A 19,428-nucleotide genomic window follows, 5' to 3' on the forward strand; every position below is an offset into this window, starting at 1 on the left:
CCCTCGTTCCCCATCGTATCCCGAGCAGGTTTGCTGACTGTGTTTGTTCTTCCCACCGTAGCCCTGACTACGAAGGCGTTTAGGGGCACTGCTATTGAGGCTCCGTATCTGGTTCCGGGTTGGGCGTGCCTGGCAGGGGTACATGGGGCACGGTTTCTTGGGCGCGAGGGTGGATGTCCAGGCGATGCACAGTAATGCAATGCGCGTGTGAGCTTTCATTATAGATGGGACTACGTGTACTTGTACAGACCATGGCGCTAGCTGTGCGAATTCAATAGCTCCAATTGCTTTTTTTCTTCTCTCTCTCTTTTCGCGTGCCCTGCCCGGCCGGGATGGGGTGGATAGAGCATGTCTCGGCATTCGCACATCTACCCCCATCTGGTCATGTCCTAAACCCCCCTTGTCGGTGCACTTGCATGTGTTCGTTGTCTGCTGTTTGTCTGGCTTCTGGGTCAGCCAACCGAGTCGAGACTGAGTAAGACAAGAGGGCAGAGAAGCAACGAAACGAGTTCCATTGAAGCGAGGCGAAAGCGGACGTCAGCCGCGTGAACGAGAGAGCGGCATGCTGGCCTCGGCGTGTCTGGTTCGTTCGGAGCCGGTTGTTTGATCGGCTGCAGGGGTCGGACGTTTCGAGACCGCCTCCTTGTTTCCTGGGACGGCCTCTTTTCGCGTTCTGGACTCTGGGGAGAGAGAGAGGGGGAGGGACGGCCATTTGGGATGACGCGTGTCGTCTGAGGGTTGCGCCTGTGCATTGATGCCATGGGATTGGGAATTCCTGGGCGATGTTTGGGTGAAGCCTTGGGATGACGCCTGATGTTCGCTCATCGCTGTTGTTGGAGATCGATGATGGTCACGCGAGTCGTCTCAGAAATGGAGCCGACGACGAAAGTCAATCTCAGGTCCCTAACGGTGTGGCTTGTGAGATGGTAACCTCGCCGTCAGACTAGTCTCAAAGGTTAATCATGCTTAAATGTCATAATCTTGACCTCCTTTCAACCTCACCACCTCACCACCTCACCACCTCACCATCATCATCAACCCAACCCAGACACACAAGCACACATGGGTTGAACACCGAGACAGAGACAACCCGAGCACGGCCGTCCCGCTCAGACACGCTTACCGCCCCCGTGCCATGTCCGCCCTACCGCAATGCAACGTCGGAGAGCCTTCCAACGCTGTTCCCCCCCAAACATCAGACGGCCTCTGTCGCGGATCATGTACGGGGGGTTCGCGAGACATCAGCTCCGCCAAGTCCCGCTCGGCCCATGGGACTCCCCTCCCCATCTTTCGTTGCCGCCCTTTTCTTGGGTTTTCCTACCTTCGTCAAGACGAGAGATCTCCGATGCAGACATCCTTTCTTTCTCTCGTGCCTTTTCTTCGATCTTCATTTCCTCGAGTCAAGTTCGTCCTGTCTCAAATGTTTGTGTCATTCTCTTCTTGACTGCCGGCCAGCACCCCTCACCTTCACTATCACTGTCTTTTATTCTTTCTTTCTTTCCCTGATTGCCGTCTCTACGACGCGCTGCTTCTTCTTCTTTTTCTTCTCACACGCAACGCCCTAGCGGTGATTGTCCTGTCTGTTATTAATACCTGCCATATTGTTGTGAGCTTTTGGTTCTGTACGGCCTGCCTACCTGTCTGTCCCTCTGTTCGACGTTACCTCACGATCTTTACTCTACCTCCAAGACCACCACAACGAGTTATCAACGACAACGTACCACAGGAACGATCACGAGAAGAACGATGCAGTTCAAGGCGATCGTCCTGCTGTTGAGCGCCTCGGCCTCGCTCGCTGCGGCCCAGAGCGTCGATCCCGCCGTGCCCTCTGTCGCGCCTGAGGTGCCCCCTGGTGATGGAGTTGGGGAGGTGCCCGTCCTGGCGCCCGAGCCGGGAAACGACAACGAGGGTGTGCCCGCTGTCGGGGTCCCCGCGCCCGAGGTCCCAGCTGGTGACGTTGCCGCTCCTGAGGTTCCCGCTGCCCCCGAGGTGCCAGTCGAGCAGCCGGTGGCCGACCTCCCTGATGCCGACCAGGACGGGATTCCTGACGGCGCCGAGACTGGTGGACAGGGCGCCGAGTTGCGGCCCCTGCCTGGCTTGCAGGAGACCGTTGGTGAGCTGAGACCGCTGCCCGGCACCGGTGGCGAGCAGACCGAGGATGTTCAGCCGCCGGAAGGTGCTGAGCCGGTTCAGTCTGCTCTGCCCGTTGCATCTTCCGCGCCAGCCGAGTCCTCTCTGCCGGCCGCGTCTTCGGCCCCCATCCCATCTGAGGCGTCATCCGCCCTTCCGCTCGAGTCTCCCGCCCCAGTTGAGGGAGTCGACCCCTTGCGGCCTATTGCGCCGGCCGACCCTCTCCAGTCTTCCGAGTCGGCATCTAGCATTTTGGAAGGGGCCATTCCCACCCTCGTGCCCCTGCTGCCGAGCAGCGCCGTGCCGTCGGTCGACCCCGCCTCGTCGTTCCCATCCGCCAGCGAGTCGGCCGTTCCCAGCCTGCCCCTCGACATTACCGACCCTCCAGCGCCATCGGCGGCGTCCAGCGAGCTTGTTGTTCCGAGTGCCTCTTCCGACCTGCTCGAGCCCTCGGTGTCGGTATCTCTCGTCGAATCCGCCATTCCGTCCCCGCCTCTAGCAGCACCCCTCGTACCATCCGCGCCAGCCGCTCCCCTGGTACCCGTCGCACCCGTCGAGAGCCTGCCCGTGATCCCCACAAACGCCACTTTCTCCCAGGTTCCCGTAAGTCGGCTCCCTCCCTCCCCCTTGCTTCTTCAGCATGACAACGGAAACGCTAAGAAGATCCCCCCACCTCAACAGGTCCAAACGCCAGAGCCCATCCCAGCTCTGCCCGCCGGCGACGCCCTCCCGAGCGCCGCCCCCTCCGCCGTCATCGGCAACGGCACCGCCCCCGTCGCGCCCCCGCTGCTCCCGTTCCCGGTGACGCGGAGGAGGTCCAGGGTCCGTCTGGCGACGAGACGGGACTCGAACCCCTGCCCGGCACGGACGACTCTGGCAGCGGTGAGCTCCAGGACCGGCCTGCGGGTGACGAGGGGGCCGCCGACGAGGAGCAGGACGGTGGCGAGGGCGATGAGGAAGGAGACGAGGAGGATTCTGGTTCCGATTCAGATGAGGAGTCAGACTCGGACTCGGGCTCGGACTCTGATGAGGATTCTTCCTCTGATGAGGAGGCATCTGGCGACGACGAGGAATCTGGTGACGACGAGGAATCTGGCGATGAAGAAGAAGAATCTGGTGATGGCGAAGACGAAGAGGAAGAAGAAGGAGAAGAAGAGGGGGCCTCAGACGACGGAGGAGACAATGCAGATGAAGGAGATGACCAGGGGGGGTCGGGCAACGGCGCCGGTAGCGGTGTCGGCTCTGGCGCCCAAAGCTCTGCGCTCCTCGCGCCAACCGGCCTCGCTCCGAACCGAACGGCCACTCTTCCCGGTACGCTTCTGGTGGCGACGTCGTCTTTCGGCGCGGACCGCACGATGCAGACGTCGCTGCGCCTCGCGACCGGCGTGTCGGCCGAGGTGACGGCACCGTCGAACGGTGGGCTGGAGGCCGTGACGACGGGGGCGAGCGGCGGAACGCTCAATGCCGAGGATGATCAGGGAGCTGGCGTGCGGGTCGGCGTCACGGGCTTCGCTGGCATGATTGTCATGGCGGCTGTTGTCTTTGTTCTTTAGGGATCGCTTCCCTGACGTGGACCCATGTTGGAGGGGTTTTAAAGGACGGAAGTGCCAAGTAATAGAGAGCCTTCGAGATTTTGAGGAAGATCTGGTGACATAGACTCAGAGTATTGTACACACTGTCTTGAAGAGAAATAGTAAAAGTGAAACGTATGGAAAAATCAAATTCAAACTACGTAATAATCTATCTGTCAATGGTATCAAATCAAGCGCCCATGCTAAACTCCGTCTCATGTATCATGATAGCACATTGCCGTAACATCATCTACTGTCCCGGCATTCCCTTCCGAATGTTGGCGTACCTACTCGCAGGGTAAGACAGCCAGTTCTTCGTCTGGTCCATGGCACCCATGGCTTTCGACACGGTCCTCACAAGGCTGCGATCGCCGGCGCGGTCGCCAGCCGACTCCCAAAACACGGCACCACCGAGTCTCTTCTTGACGAGGTAGTCGGCCTTGCGTTTCACCGAGTTTTGGTTGTCGTACGTCACGAGCTCCCGCGTCTTCTTGTCGTAGCTCCACGCGGCCACAGCCTCGGCATCCCAGCGCTCCTCGGCGCCGGGTGCCGGCAGAGCCTTGTAGTGGTAGACGCCAGCCTCGATGGACCCCTTGCCAATGCCTGAATACGGCTTTCCGAGGCCGTCGGTGCGAGCAAAAGACCTGCCATACAGCGGCACGCCAAGCAGCACTTTGCTTGGGTTGATGCCTTGGCTGAGGTAGTAGTTGACGGCAGTCTCCGTGTCGTACTGGGTGGCGGCAGGGTTACTCTTGCTCCTGTAGAGGTTGGACTGGTGACCGGTCTTTCCGGACCAAGAGCCCGCGTAATCGTATGCCATGAGGTGCCAACCATCGACAAACGGAGCCATCTTCTTCATGTCAAGAACGCGGTAGTTGGTAGGACCGGCGGGGACGGCGATGGTCAGCTGAAACCGGTAGCCCTTGGCGTACCTGGCAGCGTAGTTGTCCAGGGCCTGGCGGCAGGCGGCCAGGAGCCGAACGAAGTCGAGCGCCTCATTGGCATTCTTGGGGTACTCCCAGTCAATGTCAATGCCGTCGAACCCCCAATCAGCCATGAGAGCAACGGCGCTCGATGCGAAGCGCTGACGGCCCGCTTCGGTACGCGCAACAGGGGCGAACTTGGGAGACCATGTCCAGCCGCCAATGGAGAGAAGAAGCTTGAGCTGGCGAAACTTCTTCTTCCTGAGGTAAAGCTGCTTGATGCAGCCGTAGGCGTTCGTGCCTTGTTCGTTCCAGGAATCGCCAGGGAAGTGCTTCTCCAGGTCGGCATATGTGTCGGACGAGACGCTAGGTAGATTGTTAGCGGCAGATGCGTGCCATTTGGAAACGGTCGACTTACACTTGACCATCGGATCTGATGTCAGCGAACGAGTAGAGAAGATGGGTGGCCTTGTCAGCTGGAAAGTCTGCAGGCTGGTGGTTGGCGCCATAGATGCCCCTGAGAGAAGTCAGCATTCGCATCTCAAGTTTGGGTGAATCTAGAGCGATCTTACCAATTCGTGAAGTAGACAGCATTCCTGTAGCCCGCTACAGCTGCGCGCTCAGTGATGTTCTGGAGGTCATCGACAGGCTCGTCGACGACGGGCAGGTTCTCGTCGTCTTCCTTGGGTGCCGCAGAAGTGGGACTGGCAGTGCTCTGAAGATGCACAACCTTTGTCACTGTCTGGACGGCGATTTCTACCGACTTGGGTCCATCGTGGTCAAGGTTCTTGTTGTAGGGACTGGCACTGGCAGCCGCTGCAAACAGAAGTGCGGAGGTGAAAAGGTCCTTTCCCAGCATGTTGATGGATGCGCTGCTTGCTGTGTGAGGTCTGGGAGGGTATAGCGATGGGGAGCAAAGAGAGTGAACATCCAGATGATGGGATCAGATCCTGAAGCACTTATACTCCATGGTTCGGTATCCATCATCTGTAAGCCATGCGAGGCGGGTGAGGTGCGAGACACCCGCTCCTGGTGAGGAATGTAACCGCTGGCCCTTCCAGGTCGCCACGAGCATGAGAAGTGTCTCGCCCGGACGAAGCCAGGAGGAGGCGCTGAAGGTCCAGACCAGGGGCTCTGAGAAGCAGTTGAGGACAATGGCTAACAGTAAATCGAGGAATGCATAACGGTCGGAAGCGTGTCATTGTGGCTTGCGTGCCTGGATTTGGGTCCCCTTTCCGCAAAAACGAGGCGTCTGTAGTGGACGTTTTGGTTTCATGCGGGAGGAGGACCAGAGGGAACAAGGCTGCATAGACCCGACAGACTCGAAAGATTCGATAGACTTCATCGATAATATGGTTAAAATAGACAGTAGATAAGATTTTGAAGCTTATCTAAAGGTTCCTCTTAATCTCGACGTCGGGGGAACATGTTGCATCGGCCCCTGTCGATGGAACATCAAGACTGACACTTTTTGGCGACGGCCAGTGGGATGTGTGGCAAAGGCTGAGTGGTTGAGATGCAAGGATGGTGGGCTTCCAAGCCAAGGCAGGTTTCCATTGTCGGCCCACAAGGACTGGTCTGGTGATGGTGATGATGGAGGTGAAGGGCAGGCCGGCTTCGACCCCTGAACGTTCCTCACCAGGAGGAATGTTCACGCCACGCCGGGTCGCGCATCGCACCACAAGCCACATACACTATGGGTCGCTCCACTCACCCTTTCCTCCTTTCTCACCACTTCTCACCACTTCCTTCCCACTTCCTTCCCACTTCCTTCCCACCGCCCCTTGCCAGTCGTCCCTGCTCCCTGTTAGTCGTCACTGCTCCCTGCCGGTTGTCCAATGTCTCCTTCTCTCATTCTCCTCCAGCCCGCTCTAGCGATTCGTGACGCTTCTCCGTGTCTGACCATGAAGCATCACCGGCCAGCCAGCCTCCCTCGGCTGCCCCCTTCTTTCGAGAAACTACAGGAGACACAAATCACTCACAAGGCCAGGAACGGCCTCACAAATGTCTCCGCCTCGCGTGGCAGGGACCTCACATCAGACACATTCGCAGAAGCTTGGAATGCCACCTCCGTTAGCGGGTGTCCCAGCACGACAGGACGCCAGATTCAGTCGTGTCTCACCTCTACTCTAATTTCCAAGTCAACGGCAAACATCGACGCCACATTCGAGTTCAACGGTCCTGAGATCCCTTAGATGCGAACAGCCTGCCCTGAAAGCAATATCTCATCTCAGATTACACCTTTGATTCAAACTACAGAAACAGCAGCTAGCAGAACTGCAGGCCACCAACATGCTTCTAGCCACCTTCACCCGCCCTCTCATAACCCTCGCGCCCCTCGAGGACCATCAACGCGAGGGGCATCACCCCCGTCAGCACAGCCGTCGTCCCAACCCCGACGTCCATTCCGCAGCCACCCATCCGCACGAGGCCCACGAGACTAGCCAGCATCCCACCCGCCACCCCGCCCACGGCGCCCCGAAACCTCCAGTCCCGTGGCATCTCGTACCGCGCGATGATCGTCCACGCGCACGCCGCCACGAGGAGCGCACGTAGCGGCATCATCGTCGGCACGCGCGCTGACGTCGGGGCCCAGCCTCCCGCGCACCTCAGCAGAACCTCGGCCGCGAGCGTGGCGGCCGCGTAGATGGCGGCCGTGCGAATGGTGAAGTAGGCGAGGGCCAGGTCCCAGAGGGTCTCGACAACGGTGAGTTTCGTGTTGAAGAAGAGAGGGAGATGTGTTGCTTCGGTATTGAACTGTTTGTTTGGCGCCATGTGTGACTTGTTTGCTTGTGATGTATGCGTGTGATAGAATGATACCGTATATTGTAAATGAGCCTCCTTCTCTGCACCTGCAGAGGAGCACTGTACTTTACTTTATTTACTGTACGCTTGACCAGTGGCTGCCATTGGTCTCCTGATGATTTGTCGACTCCTGCGATGGTGGGCTGATCTATCGCGAGATGCCCCATCTCCTGTCTGCCAGCGCCCGCGGAACTTGCTCCAGTCACTCTACGGTACAAAACCTGCACAGTCTTTTGCAGCTCAAACGTTGCTCCACGTAATGCCATTCTATCAAAGGGGAAATTTGGGGGGGTATCGTGTCCAAGTCTGCATCGTGCTCTCTGTCATCAGGCATCGTCTATGCTCCACACGTAGGCTGTCTCCTGTCTCTAGATGCCCGTCTTCTCGAGCTTCTTGGCCAGCGCCTCGACCTCCTTGTCCTTGACCTGCACGACCGGCTCTTCCTGGGCCTCCTCGGCGTCCTTGATCAGAATCTCGGCCCGCTTCTCCGTCGAAAGTTCCTCCTCTTCTTCGTCGTCCTCTTCGTCCTCCTCATCAGAGTCCTCTTCCTCGAGGTCGCTGAGGCTGTCAAGACCCCAGTCGTCCTCGATAACGACATCCCCGCCCACCTTCTCCTTGCGCTCCTCGAGGAGCTCGCGCAGCGCAATCACCGCAGGGTCCTCCTCCTCGAACTTGTTGCCGTTGAGCTCGATCCTCTTGAGCGCCGGCAGCGCGTCCCTGGCAGCGGGCACGAACCCCTGGAGGGCCTTGGCATTGATCTCATTGTACTGCAGGCGCAGCGTCTCGAGCTTTGCGTTGCTGCCCTTGGCGAGGGCACCCGCCAGCAGCACGCCGCCCTTGGAGGTGAGGTACGAGTCGCCGACGCCGAGCTCGACGAGCTCGGCCCAGCCGGGGGCGACACCGGCGAGGGCGCGGGCGCCCTGCACGGTAAAGGTGTTGTCCTGGAGGTCGAGGACACGCAGGCCCTGGGCGTGGACGAGGCCCTCGCTCAGAAGGTGCGAGACGCCCTCCTGGCGGATGCCGTTCTGCACCATCTTGATGACCTTGATCTTGTTGTGCAGACGGTAGGTCTTGGCCCAGGCCTGCATGCTGCCGTTCTCCAGCCGGTTGCGGCCGCAGATGACCGTCTCGAGGTCGGCCACCTCCTTGCCCTTCTTGCGCGCGGCCTCCTTCTTGGCGTGCAGCTCGGACAGGGCATCGGCGACGAGGATACCGCAGTGCGGGCCGAGGCCGTTGTTGTTGAGGTAGAGGTGCTGGAGAGGGACGTGAGCCGCGAGGAAGGCGACGAGGGGTGCCTGCGTGTTGAGGCCAAAGGCGTTGTCGTTGAGGTTGATCGTGCGGAGGTTCGGGAGGTTCGTGATCGATGTCAGGAGGGACGACAGGGCTTCAGGAATCTCGCTCAGGAGGCGTCCCGTGAACATGTCGGACAGGTCGGCGGACTGGAAGAAGCCATACTTATCAGCTCTTGTTGCGCCTCTTGCTGATGGCGAGAGAAGGGGGGGGGGGGGTTCTGTCTTACCTGGAGGTTCTTCTTCTCGGCCAAAACTTCACCAAGAAGCTTGCAAGCACCGATACCGAACGTGTTGCCAAGCACCTTGACCTCCTCGACATCGTTGGCACGCAGGTCGGCGATGTGAGCCTCAAGGTCCTCGGCTGTGTCGAGCTTGAGACCCTTGCCCTCAAGGGAGAACAGCTTGGGTGTGGTGGCCATGGTGGTGCGGGGTAGGTGTACAATCGTGCAAAAGGAAAAAGCAGTCGAGTTGTCTATTGATGCCAGGCACGGCTAGATGCAGACGAGTATGCGGTGTGGGAGTGAGGGGAGTCAAGGGCTCGTGGTGTTTTGGTAGTGGGGGAGGGGCAACATCAACAAACGGCATGGGCATGCAGGGCAAAAAAAGGGATGGTCCGTAACAGACGGGTAGGTTAGTCTGTGCTCCTTGGGGCGAGTCCGTTTTCGCGGTCCCGCCTCGATAGCTGGCCACAGCTGTTCTCAGCTGAGTCACCGGGCCCGTTCTGGTCGCTTCAGTTCTACTACGTCGACCGCTGTAGCAACTCTGCCAAGGGCTGTATAGTGCTGCGCTTACAGTGTAACCAACTCTTCGACATATGGCTTCTCATGTATGTTCTTTCTCACATATAGTGGCCCAATTCTATTGATTGTTTTTTTATGGTCAGACATTTGATTCACGAACCAGGTTCCATTCCGTTGACTTCATAGCATCGCAAGGAACAGAACTCATGGTGACTGGCTCAAAGCAATTCTTCAATGACAACAAGCGGAGCGATCCCTCGGACCCATCGATTCAATGGTATTTGTGATCATAGCATATGACCCCAACATCCGAAGTGTTCTTTTTGCGGTTCGAGAGCAGAGTGTGATAAATGACAATCTAGATCGTACATCTTCTCCATATGATTTCCAGGCCAATGTGGAGCTAGGGATCAACATTCGTCGTCGCCAACGCCAGCACCTACCCTGACAAGCACCTTGCCTGCGGCATGTAGGCCTCCTAGCTTCGCATACGCCTCTTTTACCTGCTCAAACCCCCAGATACTGTCTCGCACGAGTCTGATGTCCCCCCTCTCGAGCATGTCAATAACGCTCTGCCGGTCCTCCAACGTGGGATTCATCATGCTGACGCCACGCCAGAGGCGTCCAGCACCGCCGAGCCAACGCGACACAGGCCACCACTCATTGAGCTTCATTTGCAAGACGGCGCGTAGAAAGTCAGGCACAAAGAATGTGGGCGGCTTGATACCGACTGACGAGTAGACTCCGCTGGGAACCAGATAGCTCGGAGAGGCGAGGTAGAGAGATTGATGGCCCCTAGTGTCAATGATCGTGTCGAACGGATTAGAAGAGAAGCGGGTGGCCAAGTACTGAGGCAGGCTATCGGCGTGCTGCGTATAATCAATGACCTGAAGAACAGCGTCAGTTCTCGTATTTTGAAGTCTGGGTCGCGTTTGCTTGCAACACCCATAATCACAGACGTACCTCATCAGCTCCCAGGCTTTTTACCATGCCCACGTTCTTCTCGCTGCATATACCGACTACGCGACCCTCGCTTCCGACAATGGTTCGCACCATTTGAGTGACCATTGTCCCGATACCACCGCTCGCTGCATTCCCCAGTACCCGATCTCCAGGCTTGGCTCCCGACTCCTGCACCATCTGGCGCGCCGTGAGTGCCGGCAGCATGCATCCCGCCGCGTCTCCGAAGCTGGTGTTCTCAGGCTTGCGCACAGCGTAGCGCGCAGGCACCCGGACGTACTCGGCCAACGCGCCAGTACCCGTAGGCAGGGTGTGGCTCGCTGGGAGCATCACAACGACCTTGTCGCCCTTCCTGAACCGGGCTCCATGTTCCGGGCTTTGTCCGGGGACGCCGGATGATGTGGAGCTGTCCGAGCCCGGATGCCAAGCATCAATGACGGTGCCAGAAAAGTCCATCTCTGGAACGCATGTCTTCTGGCGGATCAGGGGCGGGACGAGTGTCATCTGGAATATGGCGCCTGGGTTCAGGCCGACGAAGGCGACCTTGACGACAATCCATTCCTCGGGCTTGGGTACGTCGCTAGGAAGTGGAAGTGGTGGTGGGAGAGTCGGTATAGGCAAAGATTTGAGAGAGAGAACGTCCCAAGGGAGCCCTCTTTGTGAGAAGACCCATGTCCTGGATTCCGAGGGGGTTGTCATGATGTTGGTTCAACTAATATCGGCGGCTAATAAAGAAATTCGTTGACAACGATGACTATTCGAAGAGGCTGTTTTGCGGAGAATGTGTTGATCAAAGGTCTTGACGGCCCGCGCCGTTGACATTTAACGGTTTCCATGCTGATGCCCGCGCTGACAAGACATCCATCGTCTGCCTGGAGCTGAACACAAGCGGCGTTGCGACCCAAGCCCATCGACCGAACTTGGGATAGAGCCCGCCCGTGGGGAAAAAACGGATATGGGCACCAGGCTGAGCGTAATAAACCGATGGCTCACAATTGCCTGCCACCGATTGCCTGCAATGTGGGGCCGTGCTCATTCAGCTAGCAGCCCAGCGCCCCTTGCGGGCAACGGCTGCCGCGCCTCGAGTCGGGACGAAAGTGACTTCTTGTCCCACGCGCAAAAGCTTCTTTGCCCATCCCTTTCAAGCAATCGCCAATTGCAGCTCGAAAAACTACGACTCCATCGGCAGGCATCCCCAGCGACTACCGAAGACTTTTCGCGAATTTCTGAAGAGCATCCTCGGGTCTTACCAGCTTCGACGAACATCATTCGCCCGAGGTCGCGTACGACCGCGCATCACCATGGTCAAACGACTGGGGCGCAACATGTCCCCCTACGAATCTCCTCTATCCTCAATGACTTCCAGCGACAGCTCCGACAATGAGACCCCTGTGGCATACGAAGCCTACCGGCCAACGAAGAGGCAGAAGGTTGGAGAGGGCTCGACGACGTCTTCCGCTGCTGTTCATGAGCCAGACCACGAGCCTGAAGCTGAGCCCGAGCCCGAGCCCGAGGTCGAGGCAGAGGTAGAGGCAGAGGTTGAACATGAAGCGGAACCTGAGCCCGAAGCCGATCCTCTCGATGGCATGTCCGACGTGTCTGAGGATACCGAAGGCGACATCCCCAGCTCACCCATCAACGCGCGCCTAGACGAAGAGGATTTCCAGGAACAAATCACACACTGCGCATGGGATGGCTGCGACGCTGGCGACTTTGGCAACATGGATAAGCTCGTCGAGCATATTCACAACGATCACATCGAGAGCCGACAGAAGAAATACACGTGCGAATGGAATGGGTGCAACCGGAAGAGCATGGCGCATGCCAGTGGGTATGCGCTCAAGGCTCACATGAGGAGCCACACGCGAGAGAAGCCGTTCTACTGCTATCTACCAGGTACGAAAGCTCGAATTGAATCTAAAGGCAACTTGTACGCTGACGTTTGGAAGAATGCGACCGGGCGTTTACGAGATCAGACGCGCTGGCAAAGCACATGCGCACCGTGCACGAGACCGAGGCGCTGCGACCGTCTGACCCGGTCCCCAAGTCGATGCAGTCCGGTCCCGCGAGCAAGAGCAAGCTCAAGATTATTATCAAGACGCCACAATCCCACGCGGCAGGCCAGGATGACTCGATCAACGGCGATGATGATGCTGAGCTCTCCTCAGACCTCTTCACAGCTCTCACCGAAGACCAGGGCTTCACAAGGAGGGAGCTCGATATGCCCCTAGACAAACTCTACAAACTCTGCCGCGCCCAGGTCAGGTGGGCCAGCGATGAAACAAAGGAGCTTCAGGAGGAGATCAAGGCTCTCGAGATCGACTACAAGAAGCAGTGGCAAGAGAAGGAAGTGCTTCTGTCGCAAGTCATTCAGAGCGAGGCCGACTGGCACGACAGGCGCATGGCTGTTCTTTCGGGTGCGGCAGATGTCCGGGTGCCAGGCATTGTCGAGAGCCAGGAGATGTCTGAGCTGGCGAACGGCACCGACGCTCCCGATACGCGCGAGAAGTCGGAGGCGCCGGCCCTGGCCAACGGCGAGAACAGCGAGGTTGCTTCACAGGCTTAATCGACGGATCACAGCGCTGCTCTTTACAACTTGCCACCACCTGGTAGCCCCCCTCTTTGTGTTCAAAGAGGCATCTCGCTCTGTACTGTGGCTCAATGCCAAGTACACGTGTCATGCTGGAGGCGACGCAAGAGAAGTACCGATTTGAGGTCGCAACTTGGAAGAAAAAGATATTGTACACTAGTCACAACGACGATGGGGGGAACGGTGTTTATGAGGTATTCAATTGGGAGCGTCAATCATCCGTTTCCACGACGAGGATAACACAATATCAGCAGTGTATCATTTTATGACGTTTGACGCCACTCTGCCGTTCTGTACGTGTTTCAACGGGCGCCCTCAGAGGCCCTTCTTCTTCTTCCGGTACGCCTCGCTGTTCTTGAACGGGAAGCCGCTCGTGTCCTTGTCGAATCCCGTCCTCTTGCTGTGACGCCCCTTGCTACCTGCGAACATGACGAACCAGAGTCCGAAAACGGCGAACACCCCGCTACCGAGGCAGCCCATGACGCTCGCCGTCTGGCCGGTATGCAGCCAGCGGCTGTAGCAGTAGAAGGCGCTCGTGGCATGGTGCAAGGCCGAGACGGAGACGGCGGCGTCGGCGTATGGGGAGGCCGTACCCTCGGGGTGGGAGGCGTCGGTCGCGGCGAGGGGCAGGGCGCCGGAGAGGAGGAGGACGGTCAGGCCCAGGGCCAGGAGGGAGAAGCCGAGGGAGCGGGCATAGTAGGTTTCGAGAGCTGCTGGTGTCAGGGTGTCTGGGGGCACTGTGCAAGGAGCAAGGGGGCATAAGCATACCGCTTGTTGGTTGGTATTCATCGCGGAGGAGGGAGGTGATGAAGCTCGGCCAGACTATGAGTGGCAAGGCCTGCAGGCTGAGCCAGCCCAGGTTGCCGAAGGCGTAGGATGATACGGGCTGAACGGTTAGTTGGGCTTCGTGAAAGGGACGGAATACGTACGTCCATGGCGCAAGTGCAGTTCGAGGTCTGATCGAGAAGCTGAATGTGCAGTTGGAGTCCTGAAAGGAATTGGACAATCGTCGTGTCGAATGATCATCCAAAGCTTGAGCTCCAGAAATCCATCGAGCTTCGCTTCGTCAAGGTGACGGGGGTAACGACAGACCCCGAAACGACGTCATCGGATCCTTAAGGGGTACGTGAGTATTTGAACCCCCTACAGCAGTCCCCTCCCGAGTTCGGACCCTGGGACAAGTCAGTCGGGTGTTTCTTTTTACTGCTGAAGCCGCTAACTCATGCTAACTCACCAAATCGCTACCGCAACCTGCGAGTCCGTGTTGAGACACACCTTGATGTGTTGCATGCCTAGTCTAAGCACAGTTATCAATAGCATCAAAGGTGGTACGGCTACCGGACCACAGGAAGTCTATGTTTATTTTTGTTCGTGGACTATTGAACAATCAGGAGGGTCGACGAACAATCAGGAGGGTCGACTCATTTGCGAAGTAGTTGACGTGTTACCTTCACCAAAGGTCCGACACTGATTGTTGCCTGCTCCTCATTCCGTGGACGAGTGCTCAGTCATCAGCCCCCTTCCCAAGTCATCCAACGAAATGAAATGCGTTCCCCAATCTATCTAGGTTATCACCAACTTTCCGCAGTTGGGCAATCCTAACACACAGCGCCACGCCACTCTCGCAGTACTTCCCTTGTAAGGGTGCCTACCTGACTGTTGCATTCAGCCCAGGAGGCGCAGAGAAGCCTCCGTTTCCCGGATCTCAAATGAAGAAGTCATTTACAAAAGACACGTGCACTTCTGAGCTTCAGCACCCTGAAGGCTGCGGAAGTATAAGAATTGCCTGCCTTGCCGCCCTTTGCACCTCGCGAACAACAGCAGAACGCGTCTTGCGTCCAGCTTCACGACACCATCAGCACTCGGAATTCACCTACCATCCCGAAGTTAAACCCTCGAGATGTCCATTTTCTCGAGTAGAACTGGGATTGAGGCCCTCTTCCACCGCTCTCAGCCGAGTGCCTGGGAGGATTTTACACGGCAGCCTTGCGTCTTTGTTGCTCACAAGTTGTACTCCTGGCGTGCGATCCGGCCACGATCCAGCACTTCCCCAACCTCATCATCACCCATAACTATCGTCTGCATCTCGGATACTCACAACACCCAGCCTCGCCTCCCACAAGGAGAAATTCTCATTCATGCTGGAGATATGACCCAGTCGGGGACATTCGACGAACTCGTGGCTGCTGTAGACTGGCTTTCCTCCCAGCCACATCCCATCAAGATTGTCGTCGCAGGCAACCACGATGTCCTCCTTGACGCCAAGCAGGATGCCACTGGGAACAGATCCAGGTCTACCGCCGATCCCTCCAGGTCACCAGAGGCGCTTCGGGCCTCTCTTGCTTGGAAAGGAATCATCTATCTCGAAAACCAGCATGTTGACGTGACGTGCTCAAATGGGCGTCGCCTCCGGATCTATGGGAGCCCTCTCTCCCCACGACACGGCAACTGGGCCTTCCAGTACCCCCGGGCCGATGATGTCTGGCACGGCGCGATCCCAGATGGAACCGACGTCCTTGTCACTCACGGCCCGCCGCGAAGCCATTGCGACCTTTTGCATCTGGGATGCAACCACCTCCTGCGAGAACTCTGGCGAGTGCGCCCTCGGTTGCATGTATTTGGTCACATCCACGCAGGTGCTGGTATGCAGACCATCGAGTTCGATGGGCTGCAAGCGGCGTACGAACGGACCGTCATCGCAAAGGGCGGTCTCTGGAATCTTATGTCTACTTTATCTCACTTTCTCCGGACACTAGTAAGCGACGTATTTCACCGTCGGGCTCAAAGGCCTCGCACATGTGCGCTTGTAAATGCGGCCATGGTGTCTGGGTTACGAGATGACCAGACAAGACAGGCAATCACAGTGGTGATTTAATGCCGACTTTGGTCGACGAAGGCGAGCAAGCGTCGATGGGCTTGTTTTTCTTCAAGTCGGCTCTCGTGGTTCTGTCTTGCACCATGACTCGTGGTCTTCCGTTGTTGAAGCTAATTTCTAGCATACTCAACGGTTTCGCGCAGACTCAATATAAGGCGTTCCAAAGCTATGAACATGGAGCCCATCTTACACCCCCAGGCATTTTTGACAACAGGCCGTCAGCCACGTCGATGCCCGTGCTGGTGCCGCGAGACCAGCGCGGCTATGGCTGACGGGCTACGTGCCTAGATCGGTGGTAGGGCTTGCCAACGGTGGCTAGGGCAATGAGATGCACGCCATCTGGGCCTCACTGGTTCTTTTCACGAACTGATCGTCTACTTAGGCGCAAGAGGACGATGATATGCGTCCGATAGGAGTTCTGGCTTTAACAAAACCGCAACGAAATGTCAAGGGCTTTGATGCAGGACGAGGTCCCTTCATACTGACCCTGTCCTCAAGAATCATACGAACAATTTGATTTAGTCAGCTGTGCTCCGTCTGTCTGATGCTGATACATAACTCTGTGCGAACCGCTCGTGCTCATGATCACCACAGCTCGATGCCAGCAGCCCCTTGTTGCATACCATGAGGAGCAGCCAAAACGCGCGATTCTCCCCAGCAGCTTCCAGACCATGTCAACAAACGATGCCAACACGCAAAAATAGTCACAATCTAGGTCCATGCTCTCGGGAGATAGACGTATCGCCTGCCATAAAAGGGCCCAGCCACATGGCTTCAGACAGGCGGGAGGGCGCCGCCCTCCCGAACGCCATGCCCTTCAACGCTTTGCCCCGCACCCACGCAACGGGTTCGGCGGCCTGCGAACCGCATCGAGACACCAAGCTGAGCAGAAATATGGTTACCAAGTATGCTATTGAGGCCCATGGGCATCTGGCCTTTCAGCTCGTACCCTTGCAGGGCTTCGCGATTGGCATCAAACGAGGCGGTGGGTTAAGGGGAAAAACCACTAGTCAGGTTCGCAACAGGGGTGCAGCACGCGCCGTCCGACCTTGGCATGCCTCTTGGGGAAAGGCGCCCTCGTGGTCAGGGACGCCACAGCACGTTCAACACCAGGTTGAGAAGGGCCATATGCCACGGAGAGTTAACTGACGAGGCCTCACAGCTGTCATGGCATCCAGCTGACCGCATTCGGGGCGCCCGAGACTCCGCAATTCCAATATCCAGGGCGCTACAGGGACATCGTGGCCGTGATCCTCGGTTGCTCGCAGATATCGGTGAGGAAACGACAGGATGGGAATGTATAAAGCTGACTGAAGGCATCTTGCCTTGGGCTGCCGTCCGTGGCCCAGCACCGCTCCTGATCCTCACCACAACACCTCGACTGAGATCGAAAGAAGGTACCGACAACATGAAGTACTCTGCGCCTACCGTTCCCCTGGCCATGGGGCTCTTGCTCGGCACTGTCCAGGCCATGCCCCAGGCGGCCACGACGTCCAAGTGCTCGCACAACAACTGCTTGCGTGCTGTGAGATTCATCTTCGTCGGGTTGCCTCAGAGGACTGTTCACTAACGTTTTCAAAGGTTATTGCTGGCTCTTTCCCTAACCGTCCTACCGTCGCCGACTGCTCGTCCTTTCTCCGCCAGACAGTGACGCCCGCCGCCTAGTATGAATACCCGTTCGCCATGCGTCTTATTCTTGCTGGAGAAAATGCTAATCTCGAGTCCAGCACCGAGACCATTTGGGAGACCGTTACGCCCACCACCCAGACGGCGACGAGCTTCAGCACCGATATTGCCGTACAGGTGACCACCGTCACCGTCGTCGACACTGTCGACGTCACCACCCAGACGCTGACGACGACCATCACCGCCGTCCCCGCACGCAAGCGTGAGGATGGCGAGAACCAGGAGAAGCGCCAAGTGACGGAGGTCCCCTCGGCCATGCCCACGTACGCCACCGCGTGCCGCAGCACCGAGGCCTACTCATCCGCCTGCTCCTGCATCGGCATCAGCCCGGCGACCATTACCGTGGCCACGCCCACCGTCAAGGTCACGTCCACTTCGACCGTGACCGCGCAGGTGACGGTCGGCGTCGTCGAGACGGTGACGACTGTCGTGCCTACGACAGTCAGGAACACCGAGTCCCGCACGGCAACCGCAGTCGCCACCGCGGTCGTGCAGCCCCGCCCCTGGGATCGCTTTGTACGTTGACGGCACTTGGTCCGAGAGTCGCGAACAACAGGACTAACAGAATGACCCAGATTCTCCGCGCGGTGGGCGGCCGAGCCAACGGTCGGTTCGCCTACTCGTGGCAGTTTGAGAGCAACGTTGCGTCGCTCGTCCGTACGTACTCGCTCCCTTTCTCTCTTCTCCATGATATGTTCTTTTCATGGCACGGAACAGACTACTGATGCCCCCCCCCCTTCTCCAGAGAGCTTCGGCAGCCGCGGACAAGCCACCGTCTTCAGCCTCAGCTCCCCCGCCGACAACTCCCTGTTCGTCGAGCAGCACCCGCGTCTCGGCCAGCTTCTCGTGTCCAGGGGCGCGGGGGCCTTTGGCGCCGTCTTCAACGCCGACGCGGCGCGGCGCCAGAGCGACAACCTCGTTCCCGTGACCTGCTCCATCTCGGAGGCGGACTGGGAGCTCAGGTGCGACTTCCAGGGCCAGAGGGACTGGTACTACTGCAACGCGTGGATGGGCTATGTGCTGCAGATTGGCGGTGTTCCCCATCCATCGTGGGGTTGCGAGGCCGTCAAGCTGTACGCCGAGCGACCTTGATTGGGGGGTCGAAGGATCTTGGAATGAGGATGAGGAATGATACACGGGATTTTTTGTCCATACAAAATAATGACCTAATTTTTGACTCTGATCAACGAGGAAACCAATTGCTGATTGTGACCAATTGCTGATTGTGAGGAACCTGTCTACCTTACCTAGAGGTCAGTTCGCGCCGAGTGAACATGACGGCTTGACTACAGCATCTTGCTAGCAAAGTAGGTAAGGAAGTGTAGGTATGAGAAGCTCCGAAAGAAAGAGTTCCGTGGCCAAAACACCTCCCATTCCCAGCACAACGCATGGTTCTTGTACTTCATTGTTGAGGAGACCATACACGACAATGAAGTTGACGACTGGTTCAACTTGGGAAAGCGTTTCCCCGCCCAGGCAGAACGGGTCTGATGGAAGGAAAAGGGGTGCAAAAATAGACCCCTTACACCCTCTGTCCCACCGGTCACCCCACTACCAGTGAGTGGCCAATTGTTCCCCCATTTTCGGCCTCTGATGTACCCCTCATCAGACACTATCGCCTCAAGACCGGAAACGCTCCTCTCCAGCCTGACACGAGCCGGAACGAGTCACTGCTGTCTCGGCTCTCAGCTAGCACAACATAGGCACTGTGTTTTGTTTAAGATGTTATGGGGCAACAAGTTGATGGCAAATCGATCAGATTGGGGGTACAAAACCGCACGCCAAACAGAGATAGACATCGACGCAGTCTAAAAGCGGCCAGGCGTCGCAGAGGGCCGATACCGTTCCGGGTAACC

The 19,428-nt window shown here is 57.7% G+C and overlaps 8 protein-coding genes across 8 annotated transcripts; 3 read left to right on the forward strand and 5 right to left on the reverse strand.

The window, feature by feature from the left end:
- Positions 1 to 1,746: 1,746 nt before the first annotated feature.
- D7B24_002231 (uncharacterized protein) lies at positions 1,747 to 3,683 on the forward strand (the record flags this gene model as incomplete). The annotated part of the gene is made up of 3 exons (XM_028636444.1): positions 1,747 to 2,733; positions 2,791 to 2,945; positions 3,011 to 3,683. 3 exons carry the CDS (start codon positions 1,747 to 1,749, stop codon positions 3,681 to 3,683), a joined length of 1,815 nt encoding a protein of 604 aa, XP_028491388.1.
- A 268-nt stretch (positions 3,684 to 3,951) lies between these two features.
- CTS1_1 (Endochitinase 1) lies at positions 3,952 to 5,483 on the reverse strand (the record flags this gene model as incomplete). Its single annotated transcript, XM_028636445.1, has 3 exons — positions 3,952 to 4,990; positions 5,043 to 5,141; positions 5,197 to 5,483. 3 exons carry the CDS (start codon positions 5,481 to 5,483, stop codon positions 3,952 to 3,954), a joined length of 1,425 nt encoding a protein of 474 aa, XP_028491389.1.
- Positions 5,484 to 6,922: 1,439 nt separating this feature from the next.
- D7B24_002233 (uncharacterized protein) lies at positions 6,923 to 7,399 on the reverse strand (the record flags this gene model as incomplete). Its single annotated transcript, XM_028636446.1, has 1 exon — positions 6,923 to 7,399. The coding sequence occupies one exon, from the start codon at positions 7,397 to 7,399 to the stop codon at positions 6,923 to 6,925; it is 477 nt and encodes a 158-aa protein (XP_028491390.1).
- A 398-nt stretch (positions 7,400 to 7,797) lies between these two features.
- D7B24_002234 (uncharacterized protein) lies at positions 7,798 to 9,140 on the reverse strand (the record flags this gene model as incomplete). The annotated part of the gene is made up of 2 exons (XM_028636447.1): positions 7,798 to 8,868; positions 8,949 to 9,140. The coding sequence occupies 2 exons, from the start codon at positions 9,138 to 9,140 to the stop codon at positions 7,798 to 7,800; spliced, it is 1,263 nt and encodes a 420-aa protein (XP_028491391.1).
- Positions 9,141 to 9,871: 731 nt separating this feature from the next.
- On the reverse strand, positions 9,872 to 11,120 carry D7B24_002235 (uncharacterized protein; the record flags this gene model as incomplete). Its single annotated transcript, XM_028636448.1, has 2 exons — positions 9,872 to 10,348; positions 10,425 to 11,120. The coding sequence occupies 2 exons, from the start codon at positions 11,118 to 11,120 to the stop codon at positions 9,872 to 9,874; spliced, it is 1,173 nt and encodes a 390-aa protein (XP_028491392.1).
- Positions 11,121 to 11,722: 602 nt separating this feature from the next.
- Positions 11,723 to 12,987, forward strand: D7B24_002236 (uncharacterized protein; the record flags this gene model as incomplete). The annotated part of the gene is made up of 2 exons (XM_028636449.1): positions 11,723 to 12,317; positions 12,371 to 12,987. 2 exons carry the CDS (start codon positions 11,723 to 11,725, stop codon positions 12,985 to 12,987), a joined length of 1,212 nt encoding a protein of 403 aa, XP_028491393.1.
- A 339-nt stretch (positions 12,988 to 13,326) lies between these two features.
- Positions 13,327 to 15,556, reverse strand: D7B24_002237 (uncharacterized protein; the record flags this gene model as incomplete). Its single annotated transcript, XM_028636450.1, has 3 exons — positions 13,327 to 13,721; positions 13,780 to 13,897; positions 15,476 to 15,556. 3 exons carry the CDS (start codon positions 15,554 to 15,556, stop codon positions 13,327 to 13,329), a joined length of 594 nt encoding a protein of 197 aa, XP_028491394.1.
- A 1,738-nt stretch (positions 15,557 to 17,294) lies between these two features.
- Positions 17,295 to 18,664, forward strand: D7B24_002238 (uncharacterized protein; the record flags this gene model as incomplete). Its single annotated transcript, XM_028636451.1, has 5 exons — positions 17,295 to 17,411; positions 17,468 to 17,550; positions 17,614 to 18,088; positions 18,148 to 18,229; positions 18,318 to 18,664. 5 exons carry the CDS (start codon positions 17,295 to 17,297, stop codon positions 18,662 to 18,664), a joined length of 1,104 nt encoding a protein of 367 aa, XP_028491395.1.
- Positions 18,665 to 19,428: the final 764 nt, after the last annotated feature.

The sequence above is a fragment of the Verticillium nonalfalfae genome (assembly GCF_003724135.2).
Source record: "Verticillium nonalfalfae strain VnAa140/NRRL 66861 chromosome Unknown scaffold_150, whole genome shotgun sequence".
Taxonomy (NCBI): domain Eukaryota; kingdom Fungi; phylum Ascomycota; class Sordariomycetes; order Glomerellales; family Plectosphaerellaceae; genus Verticillium; species Verticillium nonalfalfae.